Source organism: Saccostrea echinata, unplaced genomic scaffold (genome assembly GCF_033153115.1).
Source record: "Saccostrea echinata isolate AGI-Se365-2 ecotype Australia unplaced genomic scaffold, CSIRO_AGI_Sech_v1 ptg000047l, whole genome shotgun sequence".
In the NCBI taxonomy this organism is placed as follows: domain Eukaryota; kingdom Metazoa; phylum Mollusca; class Bivalvia; order Ostreida; family Ostreidae; genus Saccostrea; species Saccostrea echinata.
The window spans coordinates 14389832-14407998 of NW_026889796.1; the positions used below are offsets into that span (position 1 = coordinate 14389832).

General features: G+C 33.6%; 2 protein-coding genes across 12 annotated transcripts in view; both read right to left on the reverse strand.

The window, feature by feature from the left end:
• Positions 1-10944, reverse strand: part of LOC133202718 (phospholipid-transporting ATPase IF-like) — a 40332-nt gene extending 29388 nt beyond the window's left edge. For 4 of the 8 annotated variants that reach the window (XM_061338586.1, XM_061338589.1, XM_061338587.1 and 1 more), the window contains exons 1-3: positions 10888-10926; positions 6185-6316; positions 934-1023 (exon numbers count right to left, since the gene is read on the reverse strand). In XM_061338586.1, the coding sequence (XP_061194570.1) occupies positions 934-1023; positions 6185-6316; positions 10888-10911 (246 nt within the window). In that variant the 5' untranslated portion in view covers positions 10912-10926. Of the gene's footprint in view, positions 1-933; positions 1024-6184; positions 6317-7141; positions 7165-10887 lie in introns of those variants that run through there. The other 4 variants (XM_061338582.1, XM_061338585.1, XM_061338584.1 and 1 more) reach the window with 2 other exon arrangements.
• Positions 10945-12647: 1703 nt separating this feature from the next.
• LOC133203056 (uncharacterized) lies at positions 12648-17941 on the reverse strand. 4 transcript variants are annotated; one of them, XM_061338919.1, is made up of 5 exons: positions 16861-17941; positions 16513-16593; positions 15723-15816; positions 15252-15598; positions 12648-14815 (listed from the first exon to the last, which is right to left on the reverse strand). In XM_061338919.1, exons 1-5 carry the CDS (start codon positions 17801-17803, stop codon positions 14721-14723), a joined length of 1560 nt encoding a protein of 519 aa, XP_061194903.1. In that variant the 5' UTR covers positions 17804-17941; the 3' UTR covers positions 12648-14720. The 4 variants fall into 4 exon arrangements, with proteins under 4 accessions (XP_061194903.1, XP_061194901.1, XP_061194902.1 ...); XM_061338917.1 differs by having other exon boundaries at positions 16513-16641; XM_061338918.1 differs by having other exon boundaries at positions 12648-14812; positions 16513-16644.
• Between the last annotated feature and the right edge of the window lie 226 nt (positions 17942-18167).

Genomic DNA, 18167 nt, shown 5'->3' on the forward strand with positions numbered 1-18167 from the left:
TTTTATCTTCTTCCTTATCTCTCATTGTATGAGTATTTTTAAAGATAAAAGATTCATTTCACAAACCTCACTTGATAATCCTGAGCTTCAAAAAGTTAACCTTAATTTGTTTGACACTCTTAAAGCATATACTAGTAAAATCACATTTTCGTGGGGCCAAATTTTCGTGGTTTGAAGAAAAACTATAGGTTCATGGGGATTTGATTTCAAGGATGAAGAATTATTGAGTAGTTATGTATATATGACATTTTACATTTCATGGTGGACATGAATTTGTGGGTCTCTTCATACCTCGAGACAACAAAAACTAACACCCCCCCACCCCCCACCCCCCCCAAAAAAATTAGTAATTTTACAGTAATTAATAGATAAATGAGAAAGAAGCTTTGCAAGTAAAATGCCAACTCAGTACATTAAAATATTGTAAATGTACTTTTTCCATGTGGTCATAATTCCACGGAATCACAAACTCTGTTCAATAAGCAGGTAGAAAATTACTTGGATTTCTTAGATCAATTGCCTCTATATGCCTTAGATTGTACGCTGGGACCAATTTCTTTGGAAAATTAGTGATCGTGTTCATAGTGTAAATTAATACATGTACCACACAGAAAAAAAAGTACTTCTACAGTATCTATCACTTCATGAATATAAACACATCTAAATTCATGACAATGGAATCTTAGATCCTGTATAGATAAATGTTTAAATATGAATATATATATAAATATATATACATGTAGTTCAGTGGTTATGGCAAAATTTCTACCAAAGAAGAATGAATACAGTACACACTCTCCCATCTCAAAATTAATATATGTATTCTGTTTTGCATAATGAAATTTATAATGATTGGACTTTCATACAGAAGCTGCTTCATGGGGGATATGGACAGAATTTGTGAGCTTTCAATGAATAATAAATGAGAAATACCTGGATAACTCCCACACACAGGAAATAAAAGTTGGCAATTCTTCGGAATTGTTCAAATAAATTCTTTGGTATGAAGTTCCAAACTGTGTACTGAAATCAAAAGGACACTGCATATAAATTCATACTAAAATTCAACAAAATCTATCAAAAAATAATCAATTTAAACTCGTTCTCAATACAGTTCAACCCATTTAGGGCAAACAATGATTATATTATTAAGAAATTCAAATTAATTCTTCTTTTTCTAAGTGCAAAATAAAAGAAATATCAAGTAGAGTCATTGGGTACGTAATTCAAATATACGCTAAAGTGTTCAAAGAATTGTGTACTAAATGTGTCATTTGCAACAGTTAGAGCAAAAATAGTTAACATTTAGGATGTGAGAAAAGATGTTATCTTAAGTATCCTGAGTAAGCTTGTTTGAGATTTTATCACATGTAGAATTGAAAAGGTCAAAGTTTATTTGAAACTTGAACTTTATCCTTAAATTAAAAAATGAAGAAAAATCAGAGTCAAGATGAAAATGTATTGCTTCAAGGAATGATCATGCTCAATGTCAAGTCCCTGTGAATTGCTGATATTATCAATTAAATTACATAGCATATAGATGTTTTTCAATGAGTCCAAAAAAATTAAGACTGAAGGGTCAAAAAAAGTCAGAAAGTGGTCAGAAATTCTAAATTTCATGTTTATTCATTTAAACATAAAATAATCTTTGAAAAGTAAGCCAAAGGTCAAATACAAAGTCATGAGGTCAGTTACCCTGGTATTTTAGAAAGAGATGTGACAGATAGACAGACAAACTGGCTCTGGGCAAATAGCTGCTCTACTTTGCAGGCCACACAAAGAAGTGTGCACACTTACAGCCTATTGAAATCCACTTAAAAACCATATAAATTAATGTTCAAAATCAAATCAAATGCATGTAAAGGAGTGTCAACTTTATAAATTTAACCCAGCAAATCTAAATCAATGGCCATTTGATGTTTTTGTCCATCCTCTCTATTCTTTATTTTTACAATCCTATGCTAGTGTCAATACTTGTTGTAATACGGAAAAACAATAAAAGTATTCAGCATTTTTCATAATCCATAACAAAGAGTATCATCTAAAGACCAAATGCAAACATAAAGCATCCCACTTTCATCCTTTTCTGAAAGTCATGAAGTCACTTTATTATCAAGCATTCCATATTAGATCTTTTTTAGAAAAGGAGTTTGAAATCATTGGTATATGATAAAGTAAAACCAGCAAATATATATGTTTAATCCCTGAGGACTAATACTGCTTTGGTTGAAATTGATATCACTTAAACATGTTAATAAAGGGAAGGGTATATATTGATTTTCAGCTTTTTCCAGAGATTCTAATTGACACTGGACAGCAAAACCTTTGGAAAAGTAGTCTTTGGCTCAGATATATATTTTCGAAAATTTTCGGCATAAACTTTTCTGAGAAAATATGGGGTAACAGTGAAAAGGGAGGGAGGAGACTTTTTCTCCTAGCCGTTACCTATCCACCTCCTATACCAATCTGTTGTGTATTAATTTTATTGAATGAAGCTCACCCGCTCTGATCACAAACAACAATATTTACTGTAGATCATCAAATTTTCGTGACACTTTATTTTCGCGACTTAGATATTTTGTATTTATCAGCAAAACAGTATTTTCAAGAATGCTGGTTATTGTTGTTCATATCCTATGCTAATAAAAGTATATGCGAGAATGAAATTTTGAAAGCAGACAGTCTTGCATAATTTAATGAAAATAAAGTTCTCAGCAGTGATGGGAATCAGTAAGAATTTCATAATCGATGATTGGGTTACTGTAACTAACTAAGGCCTAAAAAAAAATTTTGTTTGTTTCCTGTAACATTCCCAAAAAATCAAGGGTTGGTAGGTCGGGTATTTTTTTTTTTTTTTTTTATGAATAATGGGGTCAAACATCCCAGGACTGAATTATCCAGGTGTTATATTTACAGTGGACACCCAACAAGGCTGCCTAGCGGCAGAAAACGAACTTCAAAAAGTTGTGGGGGGAATTGATTACTCTTTATATTTAAGGTAAATGCTGACTAAATTGCATATTTTATATCTCAAATAAAAGATACAATTATAATATTTTTTGAACAGGAGGCCCAAGGGCCTTGAATCGCTCTTCTGATAAACTGTACAACCTACCACTTCTATTTGATCCCTCTAAATATCCTGTATATTTAGATAAAGCCTTGAAATTCCAAAGGAAGGTCATCATGACCTACATTTTAGATGAAACACTCTGAGAACCCAAGATGATTCTAACCCAATTAGTACCTCAGAGTAGGTCATGGTGACCTACTTATCACTTGTCATTCTCTGAGGACCCATGATGCATCAACTGACAAAGTTTGAAGATTCTAAGCCAATTAGTACCCGAAATATTTAATTATAGTCATATAAATTGAAAAGTAGGTCACAGTGACCTACTTTTCAGTTGTTGTACTCCGAGGACCAAAGATGCATCAACTGACAAATTTTGATGAATCTAAGCCAAAAAGTCAAGGCCTCAGTTTTTAAGGTCTCATCCGAAGGACCCGCAACTTTCACTTCAAAGTGCCGAGCGCATGGCAAAGGAACAGTTGCTACCCATTTTTATGGACTTAGGTCAGTCGCAGCCGAGATTCGAACTCATGACCTCTCAATCACGAAGCCAGCACTCTACCGACTGAGCTACCGTGAACGGTTGTAAAATAGAAAAAAAAATATCCCGATTATTCGGAATAAAAATTTTGTAATCGAGCACTTGGATTATACCAGCAATCGACTGATTTTCGATTATAATTGATGATTGGAACACCACTAGTTCTCAGGAGTAAAAAGTGATATACAATACTATGAAAGGGGTTTTTAAGTAAAGGCATAATTTCTAAAATGAATAAAAGGACTCTTCCTTACTGGAGTTGAATCAATAAATGTGAGAAATAAATTAGCCTTCAAATACTGGTATTTCTTCTGAGGAAAGAAGCGACTGGATTTGCTCTATCTTGATTAGGTCAGGATATTTTATGATGTTCAGGGTATTTTTTAAAAACCCCTACAGGAGTACTTTTAATATTTTTTTTTTAAAATAAGCCTTGCTGCTTCAGGTATTGCTGATGCACAAAAATAAAAAATTCCCAGTATGTTCTGGAGGAAAAAAACCCAAATGATAACTATTCAACTGTTATCTTCAAATACTGTAAACATACTTTTTTTCACAGGTCACAATTCCATGAAATCAAAATTTGGGTTTTATCCGTGAGTATAAAATCACACAGATTTCTTGGATTGTCTTTTATAGTCTTATATAAATTTTAATTACCCTGTGATAAATTTCCATGGAAAATCCATGGCCACGTACATGGTGTCAATTAATCCCTAGAGGAACAAGAGGCCCATGGGCCACATCGCTCACCTGAGCACATTGGCTAGGAAAAAAAGCAAAAATCAGTAAGTATTGAAAAGTTTACAGGGAGGGGGGGTGTTGAATTTTAAACTACCTGATGATGCTTTCATATCAATATAACATGAGCAGCAGATTTTTTTCCCATATATTCATTTGTAAAAATTTGATCCCCTATTGTGGCCCCACCCTACCCCCGGGGGCCCTCATTTGAACAAATTTCATTCTACACTACCCAAAGATGCCTCCATATCAATTTGACTAATCATGGCTTTTCTGTTCTTGAGAAAAAGACTTTTTCCTATATATTCCTCTGTAAACTTTGATCACCCATTGTGGCCCCAACCTATCCCCGGGGTAATGATTTGAACAAACTTGAATCTTCACTATCTGAGGATGCTTCCATATAAATATGACCAATCATGGCTTTACTGTTTTTAAGAAGAAGATTTTAGAGATATTTTCCTATATATTTCTATGTAAAACTTGGATCCCTCATTGTGGCCCCACCCTACCCCTGGGGGTTATGATTTCAACAAATTTGAATCTTCACTACCTGAGGATGCTTCCATATAAATATGACCAATCATGGCTTTACTGTTTTTAAGAAGAAGATTTTTAGAGATATTTTCCTATATATTTCTATGTAAAACTTGGATCCCCCATTGTGGCCCCACCCTACCCCCGGGGGTCATGATTTGAACAAACTTGAATCTTCACTACCTGAGGATGATTCCATATAAATATGACCAATCATGGCTTTGCTGTTCTTAAGAAGAAGATTTTTAAAGATATTTTCCTATATATTTCTATGTAAAACTTGGATCCCCCATTGTGACCCCACCCTACCCCCGGGGGTCATGATTTGAACAAACTTGAATCTACACTACCTGAGGATGATTCCATATAAATATGACCAATCTTGGCTTTACTGTTCCTAAGAAGAAGATTTTTAAAGATATTTTCCTATATATTTCTATGTAAAACTTGGATCCCTCATTGTGGCCCCACCCGACCCCCGGGGGTCATGATTTGAACAAACTTGAATCTACACTACCTGAGGATGCTTCCATAAAAATATGACCAATCATGGCTTTGCTGTTCTTAAGAAGAAGATTTTTAAAGATATTTTCCTATATATTTCTATGTAAAACTTGGATCCCCCATTGTGGCCCCACCCTACCCCCGGGGGTCATGATTTGAACAAACTTGAATCTACACTACCTGAGGATGCTTCCATATAAATATGACCAATCATGGCTTTACTGTTCTTAAGAAGAAGATTTTTAAAGATATTTTCCTATATATTTCTATGTAAAACTTGGATCCCCCATTGTGGCCCCACCCTACCCCCGGGGTCATGATTTGAACAAACTTGAATCTACACTACCTGAGGATGTTTCCACATAAGTTTCATCTTTCCTGGCCCAGTGGTTCTTGAGAAGAAGATTTTTAAATGATGCCATTATTTTTTCAGTAATTCCTAATTATCTCCCCTTGAAAGAGGGCGTGGCCCTTCATTTGAACAAATTTGAATCCCCTTTACCCAAGGATGCTTTGTGGCAAGTTTGGTTGAATTTGGCCCAGTGGTTCTTGAGAAGAAGATGAAAATGTGAAAAGTTTACGACGACGCCAACGACGACGACGACGACAGACAACGGACAAATTTTGATCAGAAAAGCTCACTTGATCCTTTGGCTCAGGTGAGCTAAAAAAGTATGTCTACAGTTTGTTGAAGTATTTCGAGTGTTTAAGCATGACAAAACATGAGTTCATGTGCATTATGACTATTGTCACATGGATAAGATCCTGTCTGATCTAGACTGTACCTTTGACGAGACCACTCTGTTATTGGGGTAATGCTGATGTTGATGTATCGCCACCTCTGGGCTCTCGCTGGGCGAGGGTTTGTTGTCCACGTAGATTGTTCTGTCCGTAGGTACATGGCGTTTCAAGCAATCCTAAAAGAATATGTTAATACATTATGTGAAGATTGAAACAGAATATACAAATCCAAATTAATAATCCAATAAGGTTGGTTGTGTAATGAACCTTATTCAATTGTACTATATTCTTGTTCACATTTGTATACAACTAAAATGAAACATGCACATATTAGAAATTCATTTAAACTTTGAAAAATCCTACTTCCCCTTATCTCATGCATCTCCTAGCTTTTTTGTTTCTTATTAGAAATGCTTGAACTAATAACCCCCTCAGCATGTACTATGTACATGATGTACATAAACAATTGTTAATTTATGCTTTGGAGAGGGAAATGCAATATTTTAAGATAAATTTTAGCAAAACAAATAAAAAGCTTTTTAAGTAAAAATTAAAATATAGATCCTTCTACTGTAACACAGGCACACCTTCAACAAAATATAATTGACCATTGTACAGGTATACCTTACCTTTGATTTTTTTCTTTTCATTTTCCAGCTATTTTACAGTCAACCATTTCATGAACTTCAAGATGTCAGAGTGAATCAGTCCTATATCTTACACAGATTAAAATGAGGGAAACCCCAATCATTTACATCCTCCTTTAACAGGGTATAATAATATCTAATTAGGAGATAGACGTCAACACGGAAAAACACCTTTCCTTTTTCACAGTAATATCAGCAGAAAGGATCTAACCCCCTATTCAATGACATGCAGTTTTTTCATAGATCTGATTTTGTATTTCCTGCCCAGCAATATTTGTAGTGGAGTGAATAAAAAAAATAAATAAAACCAACCTATCTGAATTTATTTTAGTTAATTGATTAATATACACTTACCATTTTTAATATTCACTTTTCACAGGATCCATGCATGAGAATATAACATAAGTAAATCCTACATCAGATAGATCACACAGGTAAAAAGCCATTGACCAGCAAGTAGCAATACATATTCTATCGGGTATGTGGTGAAAATTTTACGACACATGATTGAAAGAGATTTAGCTGACACTGAACATAAAACTTCACAAGCCCTACTACACATAAACTAGAACAAACACCGAACTGTGTGACTGTATAGGGCCTCTTAAGGATGGGGCAATAATTATTGACAGAGACAATAAATGGTTGTGTACAAACAGACTAGGTGTATACCTATCCTTATGTAACTTAAAATAATCACATCAATCACTGGGATAAATAATGCACACTCCACTCTTCATCTAGAACTTAAACAAATTTAAATCTTCTTTTAAATTCAAAACCAAAAAACAAATTAACTTAGATATTCCCAACATTTGTTTATAAGTAAGGCGTAATGCAGAGCTGGAAAATATCACTCACTTGTTGATTCACGAGCAGTAATGACCATCAATCATTCGAAGCACTCTTCATTTTTTAAACCTCCTTTAAACAACTTTTTAACTTTACAAGTTTACACTAACAATATTGGTATAAACTGCAATGTGAATATAAGTACATGTACATCTAGTGGTTTTTAATTTGAAATCAGAATCATGTGCAATGTAAGTTCACACTTCATAAAGTTCACAAAAGCAAAGATCAAATCTGATTCAATACAATGTTAGCGCTCATTGATAAGCAATCATTGAGGAGTGATTTCCCTTTGTTTTCTGTCCTTGAGCAATGTGTATAATGTTTTAAATGCACCTACCTTGGGTAAATTTAAATAAGAATTCAGTCATAGTGACCTACTTGCGGGTCACATCCTCCCTTCCCCAAAGATGCATCAATAGACACTTTTAGATGATTCTAAGTCTCACAGTGTATAAGAGCTAGATGACCCAGAAAAGAAAAAGACTAACACAGACAGAGAGACAGACAGACAGGAAAATCTATACCATAATATGGTATTACCGCCTATCAAAAGAGAGGCATTACCCTTATGAAGATAATGATGTGTAGACCACCTCTTTGAAGAGTACAATTACACCTTTAGCTTTTAGTACTTGACACATAAAACTTGTGCTGTTTTCCAAGTGTTGTATTGCATTGTTAGAGTACAAAAGGCAAATTTGTATGATAATTATTCCTAATATACTTGACAATGTGATCACTGGCTAATCATGAAAGGATTCTAGAATGTTCTAAACACAAGTATTCCACTTTACAAATGTTCATTTTCTTAAACAACCATTGAATCTGTAACACATACTTCCAATACAAAACACCAATACCCAATTTGCATATTAATAAATAAAGATACCCATATAACAGCGAAGGGGAGGGGGGATATCTTGAAGAAAAGAATATGTCTATTCCTTCCTAACATCCTAGATATTTATTGAGGAAAATGCAGAGAATGCCAAATCTAAAATTCCTTACAGATCGACATCGAAACTGCAAGAAAAAGTTCTTAACGCATTTGTTCATTACCTGATTCAATTAAGAAAACTTGTTTTCAGCAATGTTTAGAAATGTAGATACTACGGCATAAACAAATATACATGTTCAATTTTATTATTTATGACAACCTGTCAAATAATATCAGTATGCAAGACTTGCCATAAATCATTACAAAGGGAACATAATGAAAAGCAGGTAGTGTGCCATGGTGCTGTCCTGAGTCCAAGGCTTCTCTAATTCTGACTTAATTGAAATACTGTGCCTAAATTAAATTACATCTTTTACCTGTAACTCAATACTCTTCATGCAATCTAAGGTTTCATGCATCATCTATAAATACATGTTAAGAACCTAGATTTATTTATCAATCTTTGCCTTATGTCTTGTAATGTCACAACACTATAAATATATGCAGTAGTACACTTGAAAAAAAGCAGTAGTAGTTTTATGTGTCAAGCACTAGAAAATGAGGCTCTTCAAAGAGCGATGGTCCATACATTATCCTCTTATGGGTTAATATTATAATCATGATAACAAACATTATTATGGTATAGACTTTAGGTATAGACTCGCGCACTTTCTTGTCTATCTGTCTGTCTGTGTTAGCTTTTTCTTGAATAGTTATATCTTTCAAGTTTTCCATTGCAAGACCTAAAATCATATAACATTATTAGCTTACAATTTTGAGAGAGGGTGTGGCAGGACCCAAAAGTAGGTCACTGTGACCTAATTTTGAGACATTTTTTTTAATTGAAAGCCCATTTCAGATTTCATCTGTATGGATCTTCTTAATGTGTAGTAAAATAAACTGTTTCAATTCATTTAGACTAGTAGGTATCTTCATAAAAACAGTCCCGATCGTGAATACTAAATTAACACATGTTTAAGGTTCAAATTAATTAAAACTCTAGTTAACACTGGTAAGAAAATACTGACAATCATAAGAATGTCTAACATGGTACTTATATGATGTGTATTTTTAAATGTATGCTTTTAAAGGCTTCCTACCATCCTAGACATGTTAAAATCATGTCCTCTATATAATTTCCAAAAACATGTGGGGTTTTAATTGGAATGCACAAAATCAAGTATACTAAATATTATTTATATATAGTTTTAAAGGCTGCAAGTAGATAACAGGTGGTACTGATGAAAGTATTATTAACCTGATGATTTTTATTACCCGTTAAAAATTAAAATCCAGTTGTGACATATTCCTTTAATCATCCAAATGATCCAATGGAGAATGAAAATTTTAATGAGAAGAACTGCAATGATGAAATGATACTTAACCATGTTGACAATCAAGTTTTTCTGTTAAATTACCTTGGGTGACTTCATCATTCACAAAATAGGGACACTGAAAGACAAATTACAGACATACTAGACCTCAAGGCCTCTTTTGATGCATATAGATAGCCATCAAATGAATTCAATAACTCCAGACACTGATTTATTTATATCATCATGATAAAAATATACCTTTAAAATTGTGCATTGAAGTGTTAGATACATACGGACTTTATAATGCCTTAAACCCAGGACCCCCAGCAATACCACTGTCAACTGACAGATGGATCGAGCTGGCGAGGTACATTACGTGAAGTCTATATGGTATCTATTTTATATTTTTTTAAAGTACCAACAAACCTGTGGTCCTCAATGCATATCCACTGTACACATTTAGTTGTTACTCGTCTCAAACATTTTAACATGCTGACAAGTAGTCCGAAATATCTGACTTTTTCCAGGCTTTTTTCACGATTTTGATCCTGGCACGTAAAATATGAAAATCGTGAAAAAAGCCTGGAAAACGTCAGATATTTCGGACTAGCTGACAAGAGGAGAGCTTCAGGACAGCAATCTCATGATAAAATGAATTAGACCTAATTAGAATTGGGTATTTTGCATACGTTATCTTGAAGGAATATACCTTCCTGTTTAACACCGATGCAGGCCTGGCCTGGGAAACCACACCCATTCAGCTGAGTATACAACCCAAAATGTAGCGGCTTGTATACATTACGTGTACCAAATACTGTAGTTATGTGTGTTCGTTATAAATAATACTGAATGTTTTTGTTTATAATACCTAACATTAATTCATCAATTGCATGAAAACAGAATGACACGTTTCTAATTTTTAAACTATCTGCACTGTAAATGTAAACATGTTGTAGATCTAAACATTGAAATAAAATTCAAACAGTACACACCCACTGTCGTCTTAATGTATCCATCCGTGATATTTCAAAACTTTACTTATGATAATACATTATTCCATAGCCAACATCTCCGATTCCGTAAATAAAAATATATTCTGCGCCCACTTTCTTTTTCCACCTGCTTCCATACTGACGCATGTGATAAATCTTGGGCGCCAGTGATAACACGCGAAAAGTTCCGATTAGGCCTAGCGCAGTATTTCGGGGGTACTGTCAAAATTTAAAATATTGTAAGCGCGTTCCATACGATATCGCATATATATGGATTCAGAAATGTCAATAACAATATTCTTAACGTTTACTAGATATTACATGATGCTTTCATCGTGTCATTCTGTTTTCATGCAATTGATGAATTAATGTTAGGTATTATAAACAATAGCATTCAGTATTATTTATAACGAACACACGTTATTATTGAAAAAAAAAACAATTTTCTGGTAGATCTAAATATATACCTAAAAGGCCATTTTCTGATATCAAAAATCATTTTTTAATATTAAAAAAATAAGAATTTCTTTTTAAAAAGATTATTTTTATTTAAAATTATTTGTTTAATTAAAAATTTTTGAAATAAAACAAATATATAAAATCTGAAAACAGGAGATTGCTTGTGTTGAAACAATCTGAGTAAAATTTTACATGAAAAATCAAGGGAGAATTAATTATTTTTATGAACCTAAACAGGTTATATTTTCTGAAATCCAAAAATCTTTTAACTGATGTCTGAAGAATCATTTTCTGATATGAATTAATTGAACATAAGCTTAATTCCAAAAAGTTTAGTATAGGAAGTAACTTAATACAATTACAGTTGAACATCAGTATCTGGAACATTGATATCTTGAATACTATGAATTTGTTGAAGTGAGTTAAAAGTCCCAAAAACTCAATCTTTATGTATTTTAACCTCAATAGAACAAATCTTCAGATATCTGTAAGATTTTCTTGTTGTGTGCACTGCTGCAGTTGAATCCCATAACTCTAATACATGTATCTGTGACCTGCTGATAACATAATGATAATTCAGCCAACAGAATTATGGATTTTTCTTCCGACTAACTTGGGGTTTGAGAGCAATTTGTTGACAGTGGTGTGCATATCCAACAACTGCAAATAAAACAAGGCTAATTAATAATTAGCCGGTCACCATTTTTACATTGCATTTTATGATTTATCTTATACTTGACATTAGAAATGGTGAACTATTAGCAGGTCACAAGTCAATCTTAATTTTTTAGTCTCACTAAAAGTGGATCATGACCTTGAGCCAAGGTCATTTGAAAACATTTTATCGAAAAATAAATTCCAAGTTAATGTATGAGTACAAGTATTTGGACAGAAGAAACAACTTTGAGACATCGCACAAAGTACTAGTAAAATATGGTTTATTTTTGGGGATAATTTTTTTTTATAGTAATAATATTTTTCTTCCGTTTTATATGACATATTCTATCGACCACTATGTAGATCACAAATTTAAGACGCACAAAATTAAGGTAATGCTTAACTTTAGTCTGTCAGTTCTACAACACTACAAATATGGGGAGGGGAAGGGGGTTGGATTAGAGGTATGATAACTTTTACCAAGTATATGCATTAATAAACATATATCTTTCCTGTATCATAGCATGACAGTTAAGTTTCTTTTCATCACTTCAAGTACTCAACTTTTCCAGCTACATGTAAATATCCTTGGACTCCTTCACATGTATTTTTTACAAATAAAACACAGATCCATCCTCCATAAGTAAATTCCTGATTGTTTAAAAGTTTATTTTTCATGACAAAATATATTTAAAATAGAGACAATTAAAAAAAAACAAACTTATTAGTGTCTTCATTTTGACTTATATTTAAACTGCAAAAAATCATGCCAATATATTGTATATTTTATTCTGAAATTAAAAAAACAATGATTGCATTTTACAGAGAGACTCTAAAGTTGCATCAACAGTACTTGTACTGGTCTACATAAAGTATTTTCTTTTGATTATCTGAAACATTGCGAAAGAAATCTATTTTAAGCTATAATTTATTCAATATTTGATATATATCTAATCTAGTGAGATCAGGCAGCCCACCATACCTATCCAGGGTTGTCCCTAAAAACTGAAATAGCAGGGGACATTAAAAAAGTAGAAGGGGGTTTGGGGTTCCTCCCCTAACAGGGGGTTCAGGGGGAATACCAGAATAACTTGGGGATTACATCATTATAGGTGGGAAATCCCCCCTTCCGCCCCCAGTCTTAGGGACAACCCTGCCTATCTGAGCCTTAATTGTGTACTTAGGGGTCCTCTTGGAGGATGATATTATTTTTGCAGTAAGGTATACATGTATGTATCAAACTCATTCAAGAATTAATCATCTACCATTAATTACTTACTGTGGAAACTGCAAGATAACAAATGAGATATATCTTCCATCACAATGGCATTAACTATTGCCATCATGTTTTGAAAATACTGTGTAGTAAAAGAAAAACATCAATAATATAAATAATCCACACCTTTCATTATGATGATATCAAGTTGATTTGCATTCCATGCTCAAAAAAAAAAATCATCTATAATAGATGTGCATACATGATTAACAAAGCTAATGAATAACATATTCAGTGGTCCTTCCTACAAAAATTCAAATTTATCAAATATCAATTGTACAGAGTCCCACATGATTCAAAGAAACAATAAAAAATACCCATTTTTTAACAACCAATCAACCAATGAAGTAAAATATTACATATATCCATCATGATAACAAATATTGAAACAGAAACTTTATACATGACAAATGCCATCAAGTGATTTCATTGATGTTCAGAGTGTTGTAGTCAGGAGGTAAGGAGGGAGGAAAGTGGGGACAGACAGCTTCCATCACCAGTGGCCAGATAGCTCAGTTGGTAAAGCACCTGAAAAATGATTCTGTGGGCCCGGTTTCCAATCCCGGTCTGGTCCGTCACATTTTCCTCTTCTCCAGATACAATACTCAAAATTCATCTACATACCAAATGATAATGCTTCTGTCTTGAATAGCAGTAATAAATTTGAGAGGAATACCTGTAACATGGTCACTGCTTCCATTCTTCAGATAAAATGATGAATATAACAATTAAATTATTATCTATCTGATGTCCAGCATCAGAAAAGATAATCATAATTCACATGGTTTTGGTCCATATAAAATCCAAAACATTTATAAATCACAATCTATTTTGTGTTCCAGATAGGTGACAAAGTTAAATCCAAACGAAAATTAGTTAAATAACTTCCACTTATTACACTAGTATACAGCACATTACATGTACATAAACTTAAGATAAAACAAACAAATAATTTATGATTTAAAAAATTTGTTCATTACATATTTAATACATTAATATGTACTTCATATCACTTGGGTTATTGCCCATTACTAATAAATGTGGAAAGTGTTTACATCTAAGCTGTAACCTTTACATTCAGTTTTAAAGATTGTCATTTACCCTAAGTAACAGTACAGTATCATCCCATATACAAAATATATATATAGTATAACATGTACATATACTATGCAGCAGATTGGCACTGAGGCACTTCATCTAAAAATATGCATTTTTCAAAGATTTGCAGTTCACATAAGAAAGGGAAAAAACATTCTGAATCTGGATTTTTTTTTCTATAACTGAAAATGTTTCAGATAACACAATTCTTTTCCGAGACAGCTATGAATCAATTATAGAAATTATCCACAGAAGTTACAAAATGTGTCCCAGTATGATGTTTCTGACAGTGTCATACAGGTATTTGTTTCTCACCAGTCCCTTGGTGGGATAAATTAGAATGTTATAGTGGTTTATAAGGTCTATCAGGTTGAAGCAAAGCATGAAGAGATAAATGAATAAACTGGAATAACAAGGAAGGACGTCCCTCTCTTTCTGCTGAAAAAGAAATAAGAAAAAATATTGTGTGATGAAAGAACAGATGCTTACTTATAAAGGAAGATCTATTTTAAAATTCCATGCCACCAGGGAAAGTAACTTTGAAATAGTTTATGCATATTTTAAAAGTGCACTAAGATTTTCTAAACATATACAATACATGTATATGTATCACACATCATATTTCTCATAAATATATTGACAAAGTATATAACACTTCTGTAGAATGGTAGCTGTATAATTGTCCTTTTGCAAGGTACCCTACTTTTTGACACAGGTTAAGCCTTACATTAATTCAAAAAAGATTTCATATCAATAATTACTCTTTATATAACTTGAACTCATTAATTCAAAAAAGATTTCATATCAATAATTACTATTTATATAACTCAAAATTGAAAAAAGAACTTGACTTGTTAAAGTTAAAACACTGTACCTGTTGTGGGCCCCTCTGCACTTTGTGTACCTGTAGTGTCAGGTTCCTCTCTCCGTACAGTTGGGTTGACATTCCCATTTTCTGGGACAGAGCTAGGAAACTCTTCATCTTGGCCAGTGGAATCTGCCAGAAATGAGTTGAGACTAAGAGATTCTGCTTCTGGCCCATTAAGTGGACTTCCCTCCTCTACCCCAGAGTCACTGACCATACTAGTGCTGGACTGACTGGCCAAGGAAAACATACTCTGTGAACTGGGTTTGAAGGGAGTAACTGTTGCTACAACAGGACTTATGGATTGTTGAGCATCTGGTTCCAGATCAGTAGAATTTAAACGGGAAGGTAATCCTCTATAAAGCAATGAAGACTTTACAAACACAATGTATTTCAATTTCAGTATTGATGTAAATAAAGTGGTCTTCAAATAATTTTTGAATTTTTTTTTTGGAAAAATGACACATTATTACACAATACCCTGGAAACTGCATTCCTGTTTGTTTCAAACTTGTTTCATCTCCACCTGGATGTAAGTCTTGATTTGATGAAGAGGGGCCATCTGTGCTTGTATCTACAGTAAAATGCACATAGGTACACTTTTGAAGATCTAGATTTTCCCCCAATGTGACTTGAACTAAATTCAAATACTGATAAAAAAATGTCCAAATTGATTTTGGTAAGTTTTTCAAAATACTCATGGTCAGAATTGGCAAAAAAAGAGAAAATACCTATATTTCTAAGAACCATGAGATATATACTGGTAAAACGGAAATAGAATAAATAAACAACAACACAAAAAAAATCAGCATATCCTCTTGATTTTACCTCAGTGTTTGAAATAACAGTGCGCCCAACAGCCCATGACGCACAAATTTTGCAGCGGGGGAACAAATTTGCATGTATTGACGCCTGGTTGGACGTGTTAAAATTTTTGATAAGTAATATAATATGTTAAATTCATATAAGTTACAAATCTCTCTCAAATCAGTTGAAAGCATTGGTAGCAAAGTGTAAAAGCCAAGAGGAAGAAACCATTAGATTCGGGATCAAAGTTGTCGTGACCTGGTCCCAGTCACATACCGGTAATGGCTAGAACAAATTTATTAAACATTATTATTTTCTTGGGCTTGAAGATATTTGGCAGGGCTGACAAATTTAACTACCAGTCAGCCCTGCATGTCTGGCTAATTTTACAGTGAATTTCAAACACTGTTTTACCTGAATGAAAATTCTTAAATGATAAAGTAATGTACAATTTGGATCTTACCACTGGCCATAAAACTGCTGGTGTGAGTGATGGGACGATTAGACTCGCTCAGTCTGGCTTGTACTGGTTGTACAATTGGTTCTACAGACAAACTTGTGGATACGGATAATGTGACACAGTCTCCCATTGCTACTAAAATCAAACAGAGCTTTATTACACTTTTTCAATGGAATTCAAACTTAATGCAGTCTTGTTCGGAATCTTCCATTTTTTAGCCAAGGTTAATCTTGTTAATCTTGAGGTGAAGACAATCGATTTGATAGTCTCAACAGATATCACTAAAAATGAATTAGATCTCAGTATAACAATATGATATTTTTCAGTTTGAAATACATTATGTAAAATTACCTGAATGTTTTGGGTGTGGATGCTGTGACAGTGGTGGCATATGTTGTGGTACATTGCTGCCTATCTGAGATAAACTGGTTTCAGATAATGTCGTTGTTCTTTGGGTTGAGGAATTTGGATTTGAATCTCTCAATGAAGAAAATAATTCATTACTATCAATACTATCTGTAGAGCAAAATGTATTTCCATTAGTAGGTGACTGAAATCCATTTTGATTACTGCCATTGCTAGATATAGATGCAGTGCTCCCACTACTTGGAGTGACCCTTGCTAACTGAGGAGGATTTATTGATGATGTGCTGCCACTTCGGGTGGTCCCACCTGTTCTGTCTGATCTACTTGATATACCAGGGGGAATATTTGGGTTTGAAGAAGATTCTCGAACACCTTGTGCAATATGCTGGGAAAGTGATGGTACTGTTGAATCACCATTAGGTTGAGAAGTCTCCTGCATTGAAGGACCATCTAGTGCCCTCTTTAACTTCAGCCATTCTTGTTCATTAGTTTCCCAATCATTCACAAAGTAGATACAGGTTAGCTGTCTTAATTCCTGAGGAACTTCATCCTCTGGTACATTTACTGATATAGGAATAACGCGATGGGAAGCTATGCATTCGGGACGAATGGATTCGTCAATGAGTTTTTTAAAGGCAGCCATCTGACAATAACGCACCCAACAGTTTTTCAAGAAACCTTCAGTTAAAATTAACAAAACAAATTGAGAGGAATCAACAACCCTGAAAAGTTCAGTGAAAACATTTCTTCCAGGAATGCAGTCTCTGTCATGATAATTATTTCTACCGTATCCCCATCTTGTCAGATGCTCGTCGGCCTTCTTGACAATATTTAATGAAAGTTCCGTTTCTTCTGTAGAAGCTAAGCGTGATCTTGCATGATCGTAAATTATCAGACAATCATATTCTTTAGCACCTGCCCTCGACATTTTCTAAACTTGTCATAAAGATAAGTTTAACTATTAAGTTAAAGTTAACAAAGCGTTATTTCTTGGCTAGATTACTTCGTAGATACATGTACATGTATAGTTGAAAATCTTGGTCACCGTCTCAACATGAATTGATGAAACATTTTCATTTCAGATTTGTTTTCAGATTAAATTATTTGAATGACGAACCCGATCATAATGACAGAGACTATCTGCAAGACATGGTTGTATTTTTTCTCTCCGCCAAAGCTTATAGAGCCAGAGATTTCTCTTAAATTTATTTTTTATGATTTAAGTTCCTAAGATTTAAGATTATCTGGAGACTCTCCAAGAGTGGGAAAAAGACTGGCTCATGGAATCCCCC

Bases quoted from the DNA above. Each gene is read 5' to 3' on its own strand.
- LOC133203056 (XM_061338916.1), bottom strand. From the start codon at position 17,803: ATGTCGAGGGCAGGTGCTAAAGAATATGATTGTCTGATAATTTACGAT. The intron at 16,645-16,860 runs GTAATTTTACAT...GTTTGATTTTAG, and splicing joins TCCACACCCAAAACATTCAG to TAGCAATGGGAGACTGTGTC. The intron at 14,816-15,251 runs GTACAGTGTTTT...TTTCTTTTTCAG, and splicing joins TGCAGAGGGGCCCACAACAG to CAGAAAGAGAGGGACGTCCT.